This window comes from Polypterus senegalus, chromosome 11 (genome assembly GCF_016835505.1).
Source record: "Polypterus senegalus isolate Bchr_013 chromosome 11, ASM1683550v1, whole genome shotgun sequence".
In the NCBI taxonomy this organism is placed as follows: Eukaryota; Metazoa; Chordata; class Cladistia; order Polypteriformes; family Polypteridae; genus Polypterus; species Polypterus senegalus.
Genome location: NC_053164.1, coordinates 146,012,537 through 146,035,826, shown reverse-complemented (window position 1 = coordinate 146,035,826; position 23,290 = coordinate 146,012,537). Strand labels below are relative to the sequence as shown.

The following is a 23,290-nucleotide window of genomic DNA, read 5'->3' as shown; positions in this document are numbered from 1 at the left end:
ACAGAAAGTGCCTTAAATATACAGTAAATTAATACATAAGGAAAACAACCAAATATTTATATGCATAAATAGAACTGCCCTCCATTGTTCCCACAGCTAATAAACACTATATATAACATGTACAAAAATATTATCCCAAATACCCATTACAAACAATTCATACAAAAAAATGCTATAAACCAAATAGACACAACTTCCACATTGAAACGGTGACTGGAAAGATGAAGGAAAATGATGAAGCTGGCCTAAATAAAGATGAAGGAAAATGATAAAGCTGGCCTAAATCCTTGAAGTATAGTGAATATGAAATGATTGACTGTGATGCTGGCATTACCCTGATAAACATGAACATTAAGAAAGGCAAAAAAAAGTAAAATAGAACAGTCTCACCAATCTGAATTGCAACCAATGTGAATTATTTTCCATTTTAAAACCAGATAAAATGCCCAGCTGTGGTAAGGTGGATTCTAGGAGTCCCTTAGCCCTGGTAGCGGACATCAAAAAGTATTTTCACACATGCATCCAAGATGGCGGAAGTTATGGAATGAAAATAAGATGGAAGGAGGCCAACTAAGGTCTAAAGCCCTCTATTTATAGAAGTAACCTGGAAATTCTTTTCACCAAAAACAGGAAGTTCCACCTCATAGGGTCAGCAACTGTCAATTATGTTTTACCCGTGCTGTTCTAATGGGGATTGCTTCTACACAATGAACAATTCACAAGTTTGTAAAATAACAACAAACTGAGAGAAACAATTGAGACGATTAATATAAAAGACAAAAATAATGCAGCACTGTTATAAGGTTAAGTGATTAAGTCTGAGTTATGGAGTCAGTATTGAACTGGAAGTCTTACAGTTTATCGTCTGAATGCAATGTATTGAATGCAGCCCTAAAATATTAAAATTAGCACAACAGTGCTAATATACCATAATAGAGGAAAACATATATTATAAATGCAAAAATTATAAAAAAGAAGAGATAATAACACAATGGGCTTATTTTCAGACATAAATTACAAATATACAGTACTGTAATAAGAAATTGGTGGTATACAATGCAGTACAAAGTGTTCTGTATTTGTTTTTGATCACATGTGAATCAAACTGTTTGTTGTTTTACATTATGTGTAAAGGATGTCCCTTTATCGATCACTCCAAGATGACACAGGAATATGAACTGTGACCCCAAAATAAACCATTCATTTTTAGATAAGCTGCCTGTTGGCCATTTATAGTTACTTGTAGCTTTCCATTCTGTTTTCTATTAATGTCTATGGCATACAAGTTAAGAAGCAGTGGAATAAAGTGGACTTTAAAATGTAGGTTTAGTAAAGCGCTCTGCTCATATGGAAAAGAATAAGTGGAATGAAAAACAAATAACTTTTACAGGGTTTTTGGAATCTAACTATTTAGTCTATCCAACCTCTATGAGACCTTTGACAATTAGTATTTCATATAGATAAGAATAAAATGTAATGAATGATCTTTACATGACATATTGCTACAACCAATTATAAAGTCTGTATTGAGCAGTAAGGTGGTAAGAAAAAAGTACTTTTTTTAAAGGTCAATCAAATCAAACCCACAATGTTTAAACACGTTCTCCTATAAAGATAAAGATGGTGCACTTTCTTGAAGCTTAACATATGTACTTTTTAAGCAACTGGCCCATGTAGTTCATGAGTGCATTTTTCACAAACTGAAGATCAGTTGACTCTTCAATAGCTTTTCTATGTTTGTATGGTAATGGACTGATAGACTGATAATATTTCTTGACATTCTGATCACACTCAGTGACATCCCCATAGTGAAAACACAGTCGAATTGTGACATTTATGTCACAATTAGCAGCATCACCTTCCCACACTATGCCATTTGTCAGTTGTGATGTGCTGATATGGTTAACCTGCCTCCTGGCCACCCTGTAAATGAATCCCAGGCTCTGACTCACACACATTTTTGGCATCCAATCCTTCTAGTGTTTAGGGAATTGGCAAATTAGAAATTTCCTTTGCCAGCGGGGTCAGAACGCGTTGAAAACAATCAGCGGCCTTTTCCACAACAGCTTGAGGGCTGCTTCATTTGTCATTGGCAGCAAAGACATCAGGACGGGCTGGCCTTCTACCGTGACCCCAGGGTGGAGAGATGCTGGTTGAAAAACAAGGCGCTGTTTTTAATAAAAACAGACGGATTGAGAGAGAGCTACCTAACTCCATGAAGGAGCTTCAATGGCAAATTTAAACAAACATGAGGCTGACAAGGATTCAAGACTTGGAGAGCGCTGGTATGTCAGTTTGTTTGACTTGGGCAGCTTTCACTCCAGATGTAATAGAAAATTGTTCGACAGGAAGCTCGTTTAGCACTGCCAAAACATCAGAAGTATGCCTAAATATTTTGACTGTGGGAATGATACAGGTGACAACGTTTTTTTTTCTTTTTTTTCTTAACTTGCACTATCCTCGAGGTGTAAAAAGGAGGGCTTCATTAAATCTGGAGGCAGTTCAACAGGAAATTGTTAAGGTGACTTGCTGTTATTTTTTTTGAAAGAATTTCCTCTCTATAGTATAATAATATTTGTTTTCACATCTTGACAAATCACAGCTGTGGACTTGCAGTCTTCATGTAAACGACATGTTCAATTGGGTTAAGACTTCATAATGTAAGTGTGATGCACTAAAGTCTATAGTCAACAACTAGAGCAGCACACTTTTGCCCATCTATCAACGTTTAAGAGGTTTTTACATTTCAGTGCCACATCTTTCCCTTACTTGCTTAAATCGAAATTAATAAATACAGTATTTAAAACCAAAAAAGACATGTTGAGTCTTTTAATTTTAACTGTACATACATAAATATTTCATCAACTTACAACATGACAAGACCAAAATGAGACCAATCTGTCAACTTATAGTTCACTTCATTTAAACAATCCTTCACAGTATCAAACAGTTTCCGTGTAGCCCACTTATCACCCCTCCATTTTGTGAAGCCATTTTTTCCATCACAGTGTTATGAGGGTAACAATAGGTCGAAAGACAGAAGCCATCCCAGCGTGGGATGACTGTCAATCACAGGACATGCTAACACCCATACCTTCCTTATTCAAGGGCAATATACATTGGCTAAAAATTCTAACACATACATATTTAGAATAGCTACTGCAGTCAGGGTAAACAAGTAAACTTTGCACTGACAAGAAGTCGAGCATGTGGAGCCAACAGTCAGCAGCTCCAACTACATATCCACTGTGCCAACTTTTGAATAATCCTGTCATATTTAGAATTATCACTATTCTGCAAAATACATTCACCGTTCACAGCTAAGTTGCTTTGTTTGTTACATTTTTCAAGATAATAAGGGACATTACAGGATGCAAGATGAACACTATTAAGGTATGTAGTATACACACAGGTATTGATTCCCTAAGTGTGCTTCCATTATTACACTAGAATTAATCCCACACATATTTTTGCCTTCTAAAAAACATTAAAAAGAAATGATGTCCATAATAGTACATTCTTAATGAATTATGTTACCATATTTCCCGAGCCAAAAGAATGGACACAAAAATAAAAGAAGACTGCAGTGAGGTGGGGTCTCCATGTCAGAGCTTTCAGAGTGATGTCATAACCTTTGCAGATTTTCCCACATTTTCTATAATGTCCATGATGTGCACAACACCTGTTTGAGAACCACTCATTTACTCCGTCATTGCTACAGGTCAGATCTGATGATTGTTCAGATTAATACGGTAGGTAAAACTTTACGAAAAGAAAGTGAATTCAAAAAAGTAGACCTGACTGAGAATGACAGGCCACAATGTGAAAAACCCAGACAAACTAATACTTTTGTAAAAGCCACCTACGTAAGTGTTTAACAAGAAGACATATTCGGAAAATCCAGATGTATGGCAACACTATTACAAAGGAGAGGGATACTCTGCATCTCAGGAAGGTAACAAGTACTATAGATGGATGTGAGAGAAGCTACTTTTTGGGAACATGACAGACTCTTAAACAACAGGGTGTGTATTGGACAGTGAGAATCAGTGTTCAATGAAGTCTGGGTAAAGCTGAACAGTCATCTTCACCTATTATTTTAACAGGAGGAGTTTTATAATGCCTAAACATTTATTTTAAATTAATTCTTCAAGATCGTCCAATAACTTTTTGGTACTTAGTATACATAATCCAAAAAATAATTTGCAAGACAGACAAAAGTATTTTTTTTTACTGGGGAAATCAATCAATCAATCAACAATTATTTATATAGCACATATTCATACAAAAAAATGTAACTCAAAGTGCTTTACAAAATGAATAGAGAAATAGAAGACACAATAAAAGATAAACATAAGTCAACATTAATTAACATAGAATAAGAGTAAGGTCCGATGGCCAGGGTGGACAGAAAAACAAAAAAAACTCCAAAGGCTGGAGAAAAAATAAAATCTGTAGGGGTTCCAGACCAAGAGACCGCCCAGTCCCCTCTGGGCAATCTACCTAACATAATAAATATAAAAAAATAAAAAAAACAAAGTTACATGTCTTAAGCAAAGTTTATTAATGTATTAAAGTGATAATCTAACTGTTCATTTTGATATCCCAGCTAAATTTTCTCACTTTTCAATACAAAGAGACTACTGATTTTATTTATTCCTTGACTATTTTATTCTTTGTTACCAGCTGTACCCGTGAATAATGGACATTTACTTAAAAGACTTGTCGGTTCTGAAATTTAAAATATAGAAAAATATTGAAAAATTATATGGAATTGCAAATTTTGCCTGTAAAAGCTGGATTTTTCTTTACTAAGGGAGTAAAAACAAGCAGCTAAAATCTTGCATCAAATTTGCTACTTAGAGTTTACTGTGAAGAATAATTTCCCAAAATATGTAATACCACCTCACAGAAAAATAGCTTTTAATGATTCATCTAACCATATATATTGTCATGGGTTCTACAGCCTATAGCTACTAGCATAGGGTGCAAGGCAGAAACAAATCCTGGACACGGCACCAGTCCATGCAGGGTGAACAGTTTACCTGAGCTGCATATCTTTGAAAAGTGGGAGGAAACCCACACAGACATGAGAAGAACATGCACATTCCATGCAGGAAGAACCTGGAATGTGAACCCTGTTCTCCTTACTGAAAGGCAGCAGTGCTACCACTGTACCACCATGCTTCCCATCATATATATTAATATTTTTAATAGTCTTCTTTTGGATATTAGAAAAATACAACATAATGGTGAATATATACAATATATCACAATTTACAAAAATACATTCATTAACATATTTTGTTATTATATACACTACTTTGAGGAATTCTTGAATGGTTGCTGTCTTTATGTCCCTGCTTTTAAAGCTCTTTGTTTTAAATGTAGAATTTTCTTCTCAAGTGAATAGTTTAGTTATACAGTAATCTTGAATCAACCTGGATAAATGTGTGCTTCATACCAAGAGGTTGGATGAGAGATAACCCTCTAAATGTCAAATTCATCAGTTGTTGTAACTATCTACAAAACATCACCATTGTTGCATTCCATCAAAAAAGCTCACTTCTACATTTATTAGCCCCTATCTAATTACTGTACATGTTACCACCTTCTGCCAAGTTTCTTTTATATTATCTTGTTCCTTCCATTAATCCCTGTCAAAATATATAGTGTTGTGTTTACTTTTACCATATTCAATGGCACCTATCTAAAATATGAAGTCAAGAAAATTCTTAATTCTTGTTGGATTAAATGCCGGGTCCAATGTCTATTTTCCTTACAATATTTATGGCTTGGGGAAATGTTCCTGTGTTCCCGTTTCTGGTTCACATACTCACATTTTAGATTAAATTAGATTAGATTAGATTAGATAAATGTTATTAAATCCAAGGGGAAATTCATGTGCCTACAGCAGCTGAAACATAAAAATAAGGCTACAAGCTCACAGGACAAATAATATAGACAATCAATCAATTGATATGTATAAATAAATAAATAAATAAATAAATAAATAAATAAATAAATAAAGTTCATATATTTCAAAATAAATTTAACAAGTGCCCCAAGGGGAAACACTGAAATGCCTGATAACAATGGGCAGAAAAGACCCCCAGATGCTTCTTAGCACACTGTGGTGGAATGAGCCTGTGGCTAAAAGTGCTCCAAGAGACAGAGGGGAGTTTTCAAAGTTTGTCCTGTGATGGAGTAGGCTTTTCTGATAAGTGTATTCAGGCATTGGTCTTCTTTGGAGCCCAAGTTATATGCTTAGGTTTTTCCCAAACTGGATTTGTTGGTGGTCGGGCTTTATGAGAAATACTTTAATGCCATGGTTTCCTTACAATGCCTATTGCTGGATTACATGTCTTTCCTGTGTGAAAGCTATTGCATTTACTACTGTAGTGATGTTGGCTGTTGCTTGTTTAAATATGTTTGTGATCCTGAGTTCATCTCATAGTTACAATGATGCAGTAGTGTTTAGCTCAACCTATCCCACAAGTTTAAATCCAAAGAGACAGTTGTAAAGGAAGCCTTAACCTAATGTGAACAATTACTGTGTATTGCTAAAGAACACTAATGCTGAAATAAGCCATCTGACAGTGATGAGATGAAATCTATTATTGTATTGTGTAAGGTTAGGTTCATTTACATACCTGTGATATTAATCCAGCTAAACTTTTGATTTGTAGCCAACCATTGTATTAGAGCTAGAAGGATGTGTGTCAATTAGAATGAATTAACAATTGATGGTGAAAGAGTATACTGTTTTTCTAAACCATATTTGTATATAAACCACCATTTTTGTGCAGGATACTGGATCTGGTATGTGGTACACATACTGTATCTACAGCACTACTAAGAAACAGACAGAAGTGAGTGCCTACTAAATGCTGCATATATACTGTACATATGTGAAGCTGTTAATGCTCAAAAGCCTCTTGTTAATATAAAAGTGCTCTATAATACTGGGGATCCTATTATTTGTAATCAAATGTTTATACTAAATGCCTTCAATAACACTGCAATATGCAATCAGAGAGAACTGATAAAAATAAATTATATGGTCCCATGTTTACTGAATAATGAGTATATCACCCACAGGATCGACTGGCAGCTAGCTACTTATTCCTATAGTTTTCAGAACTCTAATTTGTAACCTGGACTATTATACATCTTTTAGAATGATGTTACAATTTTCTTGAAACAACAACAAAAACAACATGTATTTCTTGTATAGCTCAAAATCACACAAGGAATGCTTCAGTAGGCTTTAACAGGCTCTGTTTTTTGATAGCCCCCAGCCTTGACTCTCTAAGAATACAAGCAAAAGCTCCTCCTCAAAAAAACAAAAAAAAAAAAACTTGCACATTACCTGATTGACTTTATAAATACATAAAGCAAGATGCAAATTTAACAGCTGCTACCTGGTTTTTCATTCTCTGCTCTATGGAGTTGCATTTGATCATCTTAAAGGTCTGAAGATAAAAAGGAATTTCTCATGCTTTTTTTACAGTTGACTATACTTTGAATGTTTCTTAATAAAACTGTCTGTGTTAACTGATAACAATCAGATTTTAATTAGACATTAAGCTCAATCTCTCTTCAGTGTGTCTGTAAACTGTTGGTCATAATGTTCTGTGTTGGACATATTTCACAGAAAGTAATCTTTGAAGAATATACCAGAAGTTTGAGTGGACCGCACTGCTCTGAAACCATTATTCCGTGAATCAACATAAGGCAAAAAGGAAACAATTTTTAAATAACTAAGTGTAAAAGTAACTCTGAAGTAGAGACTGAAACCTAAATCTGCAAATAAATTCTGCCTCCCAGGTAAATGTAAGGTTAGAAGATTGCCTGTTCCTGCAATGCATCATTAAGATTAAGCACATGTTGAAATTCTTATGCACTGCTTGGTAACTGTGGAAAATTAACACCAACTGAAAAATCGTACTCCATTACATTTTTCATTTGTAACACAATAATTCTACTACTGCACACTCAGTTACAAAGAAATTGCATAATTTTATTTTGGCAGTACACATCTGATATAATCAAATGGAATATATTTGTTTTTATTTGGGGGTGAGGAGAAGTTTAATATTATGTTATGTATTACTATTTATTTACAATAATTTGTGTCATATAATATAAGGTACTAGGTAAAGTCAAGCTAAAGTTAGAAAATGGAATTTATTAGAAAATGGAACGAACCTTAACAAAACGGATAATGTCACTTCTAAATTTAGTGTCTGACCTTCTCAATGCACTTGTGACACCTGCCTGGAAGTGCCTGGATTCCAGCAAAATAAAATGTTTTGTCTTGTCCTTGAATCGATGACCACCCACAGGTTTTTTTTTAGTGGTCCAAAAAGGTGGAAATCACACAGGGCCAAATATGGCGAATAAGGAAGATCTGGCAATACCTCAAACTTCACTTCCTCCAGACAAGCCTTGGTGTTCTTATCAGTGTGCGGACTGGCATTGTCTTGCAGCTAAAGGATTCCTTGAGGCAGCAGTCTCCGTTGCTTGGATTCACATTGGTCTCCAGTGAGTCACAGTAACTTGCACTAGTGACTGTAGTACCCCTCGGCATGTAGTGTTTGACAATAACTCGGAGGCATGAGTGGTTGCGAGGACAAGACAAAACCTTTTATTCTGCTGGAATCCAAGCACTTCCAGGCAGGTGGCGCAAGTGCATTGAGAAGGGTGGAGACTACACTGAGAAATTACATTATCAGTTCTGTTAAGGTTCATTCCATTTTCTAATAAATCCCATTTTCTAACTTTAGTCTGACTCCCCCTCGTACATGTGTAAAGTGTGTGTTACTTTTTATATTAAGCATAACATAAACAACTTCCTCCAGTAAGGGAGCAAATACAATTTAAAACCATAAATTGAAGCCTACCCATACAATTTCAGAATTTCATACTTTTTTATATTAGGTTATGTTTATATATGCTTTCCTGTCAAATACACTATCAACATATATATTGATATATCATATCAATATTATTATCAATGGATTTGAAGGGGAAAATTTTCACATTTTATCTAATCTCACTTCATTGCTTCTCAGTCGACAACCCAGCTCATAATCTAACATATTCTAGTACCTGATCTCCTCTGAACAGAGTATTAAATGCAGGGCCTTTTTTATTTATTTTAATCTTTTAACTTAATGACACATTATCATGCACACACCATTAGGCAATCCACAAATTCCTATTCTTTTGAAGACCTATAAATCATTTAAAATTTCAGAAACTATGTGACACCAGTTTCCTGTAGACGGCACAAGTCATGGGGTGATTACAGCCACTATCAACAAAAACCCTGCCTCCACACCTAACTCTGACCCTTTACTAGTTACCAGAAATGGTAATCCTTGATGGCCATATTTAGCATTTTTTCCACACAGAATTGTGCATACTTTGAATGCTTTCCGGCAATGTTTGCTAAATAGCAGCTAATGTAATTGTCCTGTACAGTGTATCCTAAGCTAAAGCGGATGACTTACTGTGAAAATCACCAAATGTTGGCAGAAAATAATCAAGTATCTGCAAAGGCCTGGTACTCATTACAAGCATCCCTATTATAATCAATTGCAAATGGATAAAATACTGTTATTTTTATTGTTTTGCTCCTATTGGTCAATCTGTCTGTGAACTACTGAGACTATAACTGACTAACAACTGGTTGTGCCAATCTAATCAGACTCCTAACCAAAAGTAAACAATATGACAGAAAGCTGGAGCAAGCACAAGAAAAACAAAATGCTACAATGTAATGGAGTAATAACCATACCTGTCAAACATTGTGACTATAATTTTTGCATCTGCACCCTGTCAGGTGTCAAATACAGAATAGGCAAGGGCATGTTTGGCACCATACAGTGTTTATGATGTAGTTAACTTTTTTTTTATTTTCCCTGCACATGTGGAAGTTGCACAATTTGGAATATTAACCAAAGAAAAGGTGGATTAATGGGTAAAATTCTCAAGGAACAAAATTGGAAGTTCCTTAAATGCCAAACCACAACATTGACCACCTGTAATAAAACCACATTAATTACTATAAACTGTGATACCAATACCATCTTCACTTGAAATTTTATAATGCATGTTTTTATCTTTATATGCAAATAAAACTAGAAACTGTATTGTCTAGTTTGGTTCAAATAGCTTTGTATATACTGTATACATTATTTTTCATAGCAAACACCACATCAAAATACTGTTCTATATATTTAGAGTTATTTACAGGGATTTGGACAAGTTACGTTACATCAAGGGGGACCATCATAATCTTCAGTCCAAGAAATGTGGACTTCAAATTCTTCTCTACAGATTCTAGCTTTCTAAAGTGCAAAATTTATACTGAACATTATCAGATATCATCAATCCAGCAATCCAAACTCAGTGTTCCTGTAAGAGGTTCACAGGATACTGGAGTCTATACCAGTAGCACTGGGCACAAGACATGCCCTAAAAACATGATGCACGTCAATCACAGAGCAGATTATATCATTCTGGGTCTACTGAGACATGCTAATTAACCTAATACATGTTGTGAACTAGGGGTTCCTCAGGAAATAGAATCCCACAATATATCTCAAAATGCTCATTTGAAGAGGGAAAACTTGTCACAATAAAGGACAAATGTGGACTCTTAATAAATAAGTTTATAAAAAATATTTTGAAACAATTTGCTTCAATGGGTACAAAATAAACTGAAAAGAAAGCCTTCAAAATAGGAAGTCCAAATAGCAATCATAGTCTCAATCTGAAACCTAAGAGATGAGGTCAAAAAACAATGAAAAAGGTCACAGAAATCCAGAAAAATCAGTAATTAACAAAAATAGCCAAATAATGCAGCAGACCTCATGAACCACCTAGTGAATTCAATGAACTGCAAGGGAATGTATTTATTCCTCAAGGTTTATATGACTGAGGGAAGTCTCTTGGGGTGACCACCCACAAAACACATATGTACATGAAAAAAAAAATATCTTAGACATAAAGAAACTAAATGATCAACAAAGTTAACAAAACAAAATAATCAAAAATGAACAAAAAAGAAAAAGATTTATAACTTTGGGGAGGAGGAGCCTTGGCTGAATTATAATAATATGTATATAGAGTTTGGTAGGAAAGTAGATTTACCAGAAAAAAAAAACCAAATAAATAAAAACATGCCAATACAGTTAAGACATAATAACTCCATACAGATATTCTGTAGGCTAAGAAATGAGCCCAGGTAACAGAAGCTATCAGAGTCAGTCCATCAGAAAATTGCTTAGACATGTCCTCAGTTTTAATACTCTTATTTTATTAAATACAATAGTCAAGCAATTTTTCCTGTTACAGAAACTTGACTCTGGTCAGCCTGCAAACTTTATGTTTACTTTTCTTTATGGTACATGTTTGGTAGCCATTGAAAATAAGTGAGGTACAGTATGTATGTGTCAGACTCACCCAGACTGTGACCTGTCTATTACTCTTTGAACTGGTTTCCCTTTCACTCTTAATTCCAAATATGATTACTGTTATGAATAAAAAGGTAAGGTTTAATTTAATTATATTTTTGACTGTTATTCAGGTTAAGATTGTCAGGACACCACAAGTTACTTAACCATGACAAAAGCACATTATTTTGTTTTTAGAATTTTGTATCATTTCTTAATGCTTAAGAGAAAATGACAGAATTGATCTTGTGCCTTCTAATTCTTATCCCACAGGGAAATTTAATTTACACTCTATACTGAATATAATTCTGAATTGGTCTGGTAATTATTATTCCTGTGTTTCTTGAAAGTGTTAAGAACAATAGTTAAGGACACTGCCAGCCTTGATTCAACTTTGCCAGTGATTCTTTTAAAAAATTCATTTTTAATCTGAAAGAAGGTGCTTGGAGAAGTTGAGTCACCCAATACTTAATAATTTAAAAGAAAATTTCAAGCAGTCAGACAACTCTCTTGTAATTACAGTATCTCAAACTTGACTGTTTCGGGCTGGCTGAACCTTTCTTTATTAGGTACGTTCACATAAAGTGTGAAATTCACATACTGTCATTGTCAATCCTGTCTTTTGGCCTGTCTTCTGGAAAAAACAACTTTGCTACCTCACTGAAATAGGACACATTTATTCTTCAATGAGATTTGCCAGGAGTGTTCAATTTTCATTATCTTAAAAACAAACAGAGTACACATACAACTTTTCAAAATTTTAAAATATCCCATCTAAAAAGCAAAGCAAAATAAAGAAAACTTCTGTGCAACCACAATTACTGATTAATTTACTTTTTTTAATTCACTTTAAGTTATCAGTAAAGCACCACAATGCCCTTCTGTCCAACATAGTATTTCATATCCAATCATTTTTGAGACTTCAGGCTCTTTCAAAGAAAAATAAATTACAGTTAATCATAGACAACCAACAAATAAAAATTAGACAAAAAATGTAATTGTACATCATTTGAATTTGGTGACTGTGAAAACTACAGTACTGCAGCCACCACACACCTATCTGGGCTTGGATTTAAACTACACAATGTTGCAAAATGCACTAAAAGACATGTATACAATGTGCTCTATTAATACACATAATTACACTGTATTATCATTGCTGTACTTCCCATTGCATGGCTGCATTCGGGTCCTAATCTGGGATCCTATGGTGGTTTGTCATGTGGTAGATGCAGCAATGTGCTGTATCAGCACATGATATTCTTCATTGTTACAAAAATACTTAATGCACAAAAATGTGATATCTTTCTCTCTGATGTATAAATAAAAATAAAAATGCTACATCATTCAAAACAGTAAACTAAGTTCCTGAACATATCTGAATGTTATTCCATGCAACCATTTTCTAATTGTTTCTAATATTCCTTTATTGTGTTTGCATGCCATAACCAATCTCATCTATTCACCACTATAAAATAGGGAATAAGGGGAGCTAAGCTATTCCCGTCCATCAAAAGGGTCTTCCAATCAATGAAAGTTTCCTTAACGATCACAGAGTAAATAAAGTTTAGAAATATGCATAAAAGCTGATTTGCACATAGTAGGCACACAAGGAAGATAACACTCTAGACTCTTTATTGCAAACCTTTCCCATTTTTACACTTTCGTTGATTTACTTTCTGTTACTATACCTTTATGAAAACATTGTGCACATAATAAAAAACATATCTTATTCACAATGATATGTTTATGATATGTCTCATAAATAATGTAAACAGACACTAGATTGTAAAATGAGGAATAACGTGTTGCTTTCGGCACATTTTCAATAGGTCTTCACTCTTTTATGGTGCAGCAGTTGCTGTTTGATTCAATCAAAACAAAGTTGTAAATTAAAATGTGTTTTTTTGTGTTAGTTTGAAATTTTTGTTGTCTTTGCATGACATGTGATCTTCTCCATGCACACTTGTTATTACAATTTCCCTCAGCCACCCAAGAGAGTGAACATCATAAAGTGAAAGTGGCTTCAACCCAAGTTAACCCTGAACTAACTCAGTACAGGTTCTTCTCACGTTTTGCTGACTTCACACCAGAAATGCAAAAAGTTACACCTTGGTTGCAGTTGTAGTGTGAAAGGGGTATTTGAATTCTTAAAAGGAATCAATTCTCTCAAACTGAAAATACAATCTTAAGGTGTGACAAAATAATACATAATTTAGTATCACATCTGTGCTCAGCTCCTGTCATCATCACACTAGGCCAACAAATATTCTTGTTTTGTCTAGTTTTTTTTACTTCACCTAGTTCTATGCACTCACATTTGCCCTGTGGCAAATTCCAAGTTATAAAACTTTAAATCACTTTTACTACTACAAAGCCCAGAAGCAATGCTTCATCACACACAAGGGTATAAAGTCATGAACTTGTTGCCACTGGAATGCTGAATCTCTTGTCTTTTCATTATGGGAAATTAAGCCCCCATCCCAGCAGCTGTCCAGATTTGCTGAATAATGTTAAACAAATATCTTTTTCCTGCTTTTCTTTTGTTATATTGTGTGTTAATCCATTCTACCTTAATGTGCTTTTCGTTCACTGTCCTATACATTGGTCCTGTCCTTTTTTTAATCTGGTCTTTTTTATACCATCTTATTTCAATACAAGGTTACAGAAAGTTGTGGTCTGTTTTATCAACAAGGATCAGAAGACATGAGCCAACCCTGGACAGGTCACACAGGTCACTAAGCTGTACATCATTTTAGAAGAAAACATATAGATTCTAAACAGCCAATCCTAGAACTGAAGACAGGACTTTAGAGTTGTGGAGCACTAGCACTAGCCACTCCATCTATTTCTTAAGAGATGTCACTTTTTGTTGGCATATTCTATCACATCCTCACAGAATAAAAACTAAAACAATGGATAATTGAGCCCTTTAATAAATATATGTCATACTATTCTGAATCATACTGTATTTAACTTTATTTTGTCCCATCCTTCTGTACATTGTGTTCTTTTCCAATACCTGACATACTCTACCTAATCTAGGACAATCATGTTCTTTCAATTCATGTTTCATTTCATCCTTTTCCACCTTATTCCATTGTAGTAATGTGATGCCACTTTTCCCATACAATATTCACTGAATGCAGTTATTTATTTTACATACGGCATACTATTTCACTGTTTCCTTTTCAGTTAATATATAAATAAGAATGCATATGCAGAGCATATGATCTAAATATTGCATCCAAAAAAGAAACAAACAAAATATTATAAACTAACAAAAGTTTAAAAGAAAATCTCAGCCAGAAGCAGTATTATTTGTTTAGATACTTAGAAGGCACATGTAAAAATATCTAATTGTGTAATTTTTAGATGCATGTCTCAGGATAGCAAATCAAGCAGACATCATGCATCTATTTTATCTTGTCAACAAAGATGATTTGTTTGGTTTTAAGAAAACTTGACTGGGAAAGATTGTATAGTCTTATTATTTTTGGGATGGGGAAAAAATACCATTGTCTTTCAATCAGGAGTATGTGGGTTGGATGATAATAGCTGAGAGAATACATAAGAGAAATGCTCAGCCTTGTGGATTTCATTGGGTATCTTTGTTATTTTTTCATATATTATAATAAGAGTTCAAGTTCAGATTTAAGGGTCAGAAATACCCCGAAAAGCTGCAAAATTCAATTAAAAATTTTTCATTACTGGGCATCCTAGTAGAATCTACAGTTTACTACAAAAAGAATAATGTCTACATAGCTATCCATTACTGCATTCTGTTGAGGAGCAGGGGTCTATCAGCAATCCTGGGCACAAGAAACAAAGCAGTCCTGAATGGAAAGCCAGTCAAACATAGTGAACTGACACCCGACATCCATTCATGACATAGCAATTTAGAGAGACCTATCAACTTATTCTACACATCTATGGGAAGTAATAGAAAACTTGAATACCCGGAGATGACTCAAACACATAAACGGAGAGAAGGTGTACTCTTTACACAGATTAGCATGAACTTCTTCATTCTGATTGTGTGATAACAGCCACTGAGTGGAAACAACCATATTCCAAAAAAGATGAATTTATTTCTTTCTGCTTCATTGTTTGATGTATTCTAAATATTTTAAACTGCATTACACTGTCACAGAAACCATCAGCTTTCATGATTGAATACAGACATAAAAGAAGTTCACAAATCATTCACTATGGTGCAAAGCGTGGCATTTCGATGTAAGACAGTTCATTTGAAAATTATCAGAGAGCTGAATTTTCCATCTGTAGGCCTTCGCCAAAATGCCCAAATACATGTGTGAATGTGAATTTGTCTTTGCAAGTCTGTTCCTTCCATATGCTGTTCCCAAAATAACAATGATCTTTTGACATTATAAATGATATATGTAAAAACTTTATAACTTTCTTTAATAAGTCTTTAACAAGCATTATATTAATCTTACAATTTCACTAATGTATATGCATTCAAACAGTTACACATTTAAATTAAAATTCATATAATATCTTTAAAATGCATTTTATTAATAAGTCACTAGTAAACACTACATGATGCTTTTTTACATTTTTGAAAATAATGTGTTCATTAGTTGTAGATGTTTTTACAGTACCTTAAGTTTAAAGTATTCCTCCAATTTACACTTACTTAGCTGACACTTTAATCAAAAGCAGCAAGTGGTTATATTTTGCTTGGTTTTCCAATTGGAGCACTTGCTCTGCATCAAACAGTGACAGTGATAGGACTTGAACACACAACCTCGGGGTTTGAAGTCCAAAGCCTTAACCATCACACCATATTGCCTACATATTTAACAATGCAATTTAAAGATTTATTAATGAAAAGTAAATAAACGTATTACAAAATGTTACAAGCATAAGTAGTTAAATGAATATATTTCATTTTAAAACTGTTAAAGTGATAAATGCTAAAGTTGCTGTTGTTTTTCTATTGTTGTTACTTTTAAATATTAATAGTTTGCACTTTCTCAAATATATAATATTTACACTAATTACTTTTGGATGTTATCCTTTATTTTTAATTTGGTTCATCATTTGAATCCATTGTTGTTATACACATTTTAAATTAAAAATAAGTTACATTTAAAAAAATTAACTATTGGGGCTGTTCAAGATAAGTGACTTTAACTTGAAATAGTTTGCTCTCAAGTGTAACTTCATTTTTTCTACTTGCTTTGACCTATGTTTATCAGATGTCACACTAATAAAATAATGGTATGTTGAAATAAAGCAATCATTTTATTTACTTTTATCAGAAGCACAATCCATCGCAGGGCCTGTTCTCGTTACTCACTTATTTCATGTTAATTTTACTTAAAATGAATACTTTTCTTATCCTCAAAGCAAAGTACTGTATTCTTATTTTCTTTTGACACAGATACATAGATTCGACTTAAAATGAGCCACTTTTATGTAGATGATTATACCATATTTTCATAGTCTGATGTTTTGCATACAGAACCACCCCTGAGCACAAAGTGAATGCATCAACTTACAAAGAATATTTCATTTCAAAACTATTCAAACTAATTGTGTGTGACCACTGTCTATGTCTGAATAAAATTTATTTAACATATTTTTGAGCGTACTATTTCAGCTTCTTAAACTGTTTTCAAATATTTTACAATGTTCTTTCATATTTCAAACTTAGTTTCACCATGTTTTCTCATTTCAGTCGAAATTAGTCTGATTCAAACGATTCTGTTTAATTTATAAAAAAAAAAGTCTACATCCTTCACTTGCTATCATTTTATTTTTTAGCCTTTAATTAGTACCAAGATCACTCTGATGACCAAAATAAATTGAACTAAACTTCATTTTAAATTTAAAAAAATAACTTACACTTTACTTGGCCTCTATACTGTTCCCTGCAAGCTCAATACTTCCAGGCCCGCCATTGAGAAGCCAGTATTCCTTAAGACCATTAAGCGGTTCACCGTAGCCTCCCACGCTTGAGGTGCACACGGCGGAGACTCTCACTAGAGGGCTCCGCGCTGCAAGAAAACCCTACGCATGTACTGCGTAAAGAAATACATTTTTGAATATTGTCAAGTTTTCTTATGTTGCGGTATATCACTGTGCGAGTCTGCAGCCATACTTCAACGTGGAACGTAACTACAAGCAGTAAAAGAATGGAGAACTTTGAACATCAAGATTGCGGTAAATGCTCTATACAGACGTCGTAGAATTCTAACTAAACATCTCAAATGAAGACACTGACTTTAAACCATTTGCTGAATCACTTGAAATTTTGCCTCCCGGATTGACTTAACTGTCACAGCTCGCTTTTATACTACACGCTTTTTGTACCTAATATCCTAGACTTTTAGGATGGCCGCAAACACTGAATAATATATTATCTGTATTTAAATTTTAGTTCTCAGTAATATTAGGGTTGTATAAAGCTAAATAACCTATACGTTTTTACTCTCTAAATTTATGGTCGTCTGGAAATGATGTCTATTCAGGTAGCAAGGGCGCAAGGAAGCATCCAACCCGGGACAGGCGGTGAGTCTATCAAAGCGCACACACGCGCACGAACTCACATTCCCTTAAATGATCATTATAAAGATATGGGGATCTAATACTGTACGTGCAAACGAACACCAATCCATGTGGCATATGTCAAACTTAAAAATTTCCCACACAAACGCAAGATACGGTCACTTTCTGAATAAAATGCAACAAACGGAAGGCATGGTCACTTTCTAAATAAAATGCTGGCGCACACACTGTCCCAAGACAGTACACAGTCTACTCAGCATTTGAACTCCAAACCAAACTGAGGTCCTTTAAGTCATGAGGACAGTACTAGTAACACAGTGTGTTTAAACAACAACTTAAATGTTTAAAAAAATTATATATAGAAGACTGGGGACATCAAGTAATTAAAATGGAATTTGCGTTACCTTAAGAACAACCTTGACAGACACAACATACTCAAATCATAAGAAGTAGCCTACAGATATAAACTTCAGGACAGTCCTAAGACAGCAATACCAAAGGGGCAAAACTCTGGGTGAAAAGCTCAGCAAACTGTGTACGATGTCTCAAAGTTATATTTTAAAATGTACCTCTGATAATAATAATAATAATAATAATAATAACAATAATAATAATAATAATAATAATAATAATAATAATAATAATAATAATTGACACTCCATTTTCTCAGGCAATGGAAACGGGGTGTAGCCACATTATTATTAATAATGTAATGATTAATATCAGTGATTAACATTTTTACACTTGTGTTGTTATTGTGTAATTTCAAATGATCTTTAAAAACGCGTATGATGTAAAACGTAATCACTTGCGTATGGTAGCTTTTACCTTCTCATGTTTGTCAATAAAGCACAAACTATGACAATACAGTGTTTGCTTAGAAATTATATAAAAATAACAAATAATAGAAATTATGACAGGCAACAATTGGGACAAACGTGTAATATTTACCTTATTAATATTATCGTCAGCAAAAAAGGCAAAAAAAAATACTTATTAGCCATTGCTTTGGTCTAATGCATCGATATGGAACAGTTTCAAAAAAGAAAAGAAAAAAACATTATTCGTCTAATTTGGTTTAAATCAGTATAGTAAGGAGTTGATTCATTTGATTGTAAAAAATGATGCTATACGAGTATGAAAAAACAATCTAAGACTGGTATGATATCTGAGATAAGTTAGGGGCGGAAACTCTATACATATTGTTTACACACATACTCATTTATGTATCCATCCCTCTTTCATACCCGCTTTATCCAGAGCAGTATATATATATTCCATGCATGCTTTTACATTTTGCACTTTTTTGAACCTCAAATAGATATCGTTTTATTTGTCTATTGAACTCTTGTCTATCCCCATTTCTGCATATTTTGAACACAAACTGCATTTATATGATCAGTGAAGTGCGTTGTGACCCAATTAATTGCAACTGATATTTTAATATCCTAACGGTGTTAGGATGACATGTTAATGCTTGCAAAACACAATTGTGACAGCAATTGCAATGTTAATATTAGAAGGTGAAAACTCCCAAAGCAGGAGTCACTAATAAGCTGATTAAAATGGAGCAATAGAAAAAAGTGTTCTTCTTCTACGAATATCATATTTTCTCACGTTTAACAGAGAACTATGCTATTAAAGCTAAAACGTCAGTGCCGTTACGTAGACACTAATAACAATTCTACCATGTTCTCTTTCACACACACTCTCACATAATATTTACGTCAATACAAGAATGAGTACGCTTTAGGGGAAAATAATCTACCAAGGAAGGCTGCCCAGTCATATTGAAATAAAGTAGTTACGCATGCAAGCACATGTTTTCATTTTATGCCACTGGTCAAGGATAGATTTTATGAGATACATCTTAAATTATCAAAAGTAGCTGCTCCCCAATTGCGAAATAGATCACGAAGTGAGCAAACTTTTTAACTTGCATCAGTACAGTTACTATATTTCCGCATCTTAATATACAGCAGATGGACATCACATCCTCAACTTTAACTCCACTGTCATAAATGTCATAAATGGCAGTTCAGTAACCTCCTTAGTAGCAACTATTTTCATATTTGCCATTAGATCCTCAAATTACCACTGCAAACGCGCACATCGGAACCACTAAATTCCACAACATGCTATAAAGTCTCCGTCACTTGAGTTTTCTTCTTTTTTAAGTGAGATCTTACCTGATCTCTCTGAATACATGGCAGGGACGTCCGGCGGTGGCTTCTGCTACTACCGGCCTGACTGTTAGCCATATCTGAACAAACTACAGAACTGGATCGCCGTCTCCTTTTGAAAACCGTAATGTCTTCTTTTGATCCGGTCAATGAAGCACTGTCCTCTTTAAGCACCCCTGTTTTTGGTAACAGCTGGTCCACATACCGCACTAAACAAATTCCCAGAACCCCAACCAAATAAGCCAGGTATGGTCTCCAACTGACTCGGACTTCACTCAGTGAAAGTAGAGAAAGCGTCCTGACAAGGCTGATAAAGACGATGACATAAATGCCCTGTTTAAGCTTGGCCAGCACCAGCGCGCCCGCGGCTAAGCACGCCAGCACTAACAATGTGGCCGAGAAGGACAGCAGCTGATCGTCCGCTCCCAGCAATAAAAAATGGGCAGCCGCTTCTCCCACATGGCAGATGGTCAGTAGGGAGAGGGCAGTCTTAAACAGGACCCCGCAGCGGATCAGATACAAGCCCACCCAAAAGAAGACGCACACAAGGGTGAAGAGCGGGGCGGCGGAGTGCCACCAAACAGTGTGGATTTCTTCTGTGCACCCAGTCAAAATTGAGTTGTTCTCCTCTGATGCTCCCCCACTGAAATCTCGCTCCCCCTTCACAAACTTCACTATTAGAGCCAGGGTGACCGATAGCAAGCCCATGCATAACGCAGAGGAAACTTTCATGGAACGCCAGACTTCTGCGAGAGCTAAGGTCCACCAGGTCTGACAGCCGAGGTCCTTCTTCAGAGCTCCGACATAGCCTCTGACATAGCCGTTGCGATCGGGTGCTGCTTGAGTTTTGTCTCCTTTGCATCTTCCCTGCGCATGAGAAGATTCGCCTGTCATTGCCATATTTTCTAAAACAAAATGTAGCGTCTTCTGAAGTTATGGTATTCCAAAGGTTGTTTCCTCTTCTGCACATTCATTTGCATGCATTTTATAAATGCAGCTTATGTATGCGCCTAGCGGCATTTAGGACATGAATTTGTTCAACAAATTTCCAAAGGTAAATTAAGTGTAAAATGCATTTTACCTAAGTTTCACTTTAGGGGGGAAATGTACCACCGACGTTGAAATCCCGGTCCTGGAAAATATCCCGATCAGATTGCTTAGGTAGCACAAGAAAGCTGCAAGAAGCGTGGTATACAAAGGGAGCAGATTGTCAAGCAAAAAGTCCTGACGTTTTACACATCTAGGCCATTGCACTTCATCACTGCCATAGCCACCCACCCCCCCTTCTCCCCCGTCTCTCCCTCTCTCTCACATAGAGTTTTTTTTTTATTTCCTTTCACCGTAGGCTTTTGTTCCACCTATTGACAACGTTTGTGTCCGTGCCTTTTACGCTCCTCCTCGCCATCTCAGCGTTTCTTCATATTCGGGGAGAGAGAAAAAAATCAGATCGCCGTTCAGGAGCACTTTGAAATGTGCATCAAAGCCCGTGCGTATTTAAAGGCTAGTTAAAGGGAAAGCGCGCCACCCTTGCTTTCAGTGTAAAGGTGTAAGTTAATCGTGTGTGACGAGCAGTTTATACACACAGAGAGAAAAAAAGGCGAAAAGTGATGACGGCTTTGGAAATGAGCTCTCCGGCTGGTACTGCGAGCATGTCTAGAGTGCGTTATCTGCACCTCACGAACAGTACCTGCCATTAGCGGCTCCGCGCGCGCACAAAACAAAACGAGACGAGGCTGTCTTGTCGACGTTTGTCCCACTCCACCGCACACCCACGACGTTTTCTACCTGTGATCGAGGCACGTTAAAGAGGCACAGCTGTTTGAGCAATTGCCTTTAGATATTGTTATTTTTAATATAAACTTTACTTTGCACAATAATAGAATAAATGAACACATCAATACAAATAATTTCTCAAGAAAAATAATAATGACATTACTCCTCCACTACTCCCCGGTCCACACCTCCTACCCCACACATTAAGTCAAATACTCAGATTTGAAGTAAGTATTCAGTACTCCTGCTAATCCGTCTAACATTTAACATAACATTTGCACACTTCATTATTCCAAATTGATTTTTAGTTGCCCCTCCTCAATGGAGCACAGTACCCCCTTCACTCCCAACACTTTTTCAAATTCTTCGATATTACACATTGTTTTATTATACGTAAATTCCAACTTAGTCTCGACATAACCTAAAATTTGAAAATAAAAAGTACATCTTCTGGTTAACGTGCCACTCTTTATTATTACGGCTTTTTAAAATTGCTAACTTTGCTTGCAAAAGTAAATAATGTAAAAGTTGAAGTTTTGATTTTGATGTTTTGTTATATTTCATGCCCCAAATAAATCTCTGATCATCAAAAGAAACAGTAAATTTTTAACATATTTTCTGAAAGTACATAGACAGAGTTTGCAGTCGCATACAATATAAGAATAAATGATAAACAGTCTCTTTCTCCCCACAGAAGGCACATTTATCGCTCACATCACTGTGAAGTTTATTTAGGAACACATTTGTTGCATTGACCATGTAGATAGAATGTTAATTAAATAAAACACACTTGTCTATATAATTTACAGTTCTGGAAAGCAGTACCACAATTTAGTTGTTCACTGAAATTGCAGCTTCTCTCCTTTGAGAGGTAGGAAGTGGTGTGTTTTGTAATGTATCAGTTGCTACCCAGATACATTTGTCATTTTAAGCAAATAATATTATTATATTTAACATTTACATCAAGGCTGCTTTATTATATTACATTTACAATCAAATTGAGACATTTTTATACAAGTCACTTGGTAAATTGTTTATTATAGGTATAGAGCTTAACAAATGAAATAAAAACAATATGCTAGAATATTTTATCTAGTGCACTAATGCAACTTTATGAGGCACTGTGGTAGCACAGTTGATAGTTCTGCCACTTCACAGATCCAGTGTCCTGCAGTCTTAACGGTAAAGGTGCCAAAATGGTTCTTCGGAATTTTTTGGTTCCCAATTGACCCAGTCCACATGCAGGTTCCAGTACCAACCATGAATAGATGGTAACAGATTTGTTAAACAGCAATGGGTCATGATTTTCAAAGGACTCTTGCTGCATACAGT

General features: G+C 35.0%; 1 protein-coding gene across 3 annotated transcripts in view; it reads right to left on the bottom strand.

The window, feature by feature from the left end:
- Positions 1 to 21,254, bottom strand: part of pde3a (phosphodiesterase 3A, cGMP-inhibited) — a 331,968-nt gene extending 310,714 nt beyond the window's left edge. For all 3 annotated transcript variants that reach the window (XM_039769763.1, XM_039769764.1, XM_039769765.1), the window contains exon 1: positions 20,192 to 21,254. In XM_039769763.1, coding sequence (XP_039625697.1) covers positions 20,192 to 21,085 — 894 coding nt within the window. In that variant the 5' untranslated portion in view covers positions 21,086 to 21,254. The remainder of the gene's footprint in view (positions 1 to 20,191) is intronic.
- Positions 21,255 to 23,290: the final 2,036 nt, after the last annotated feature.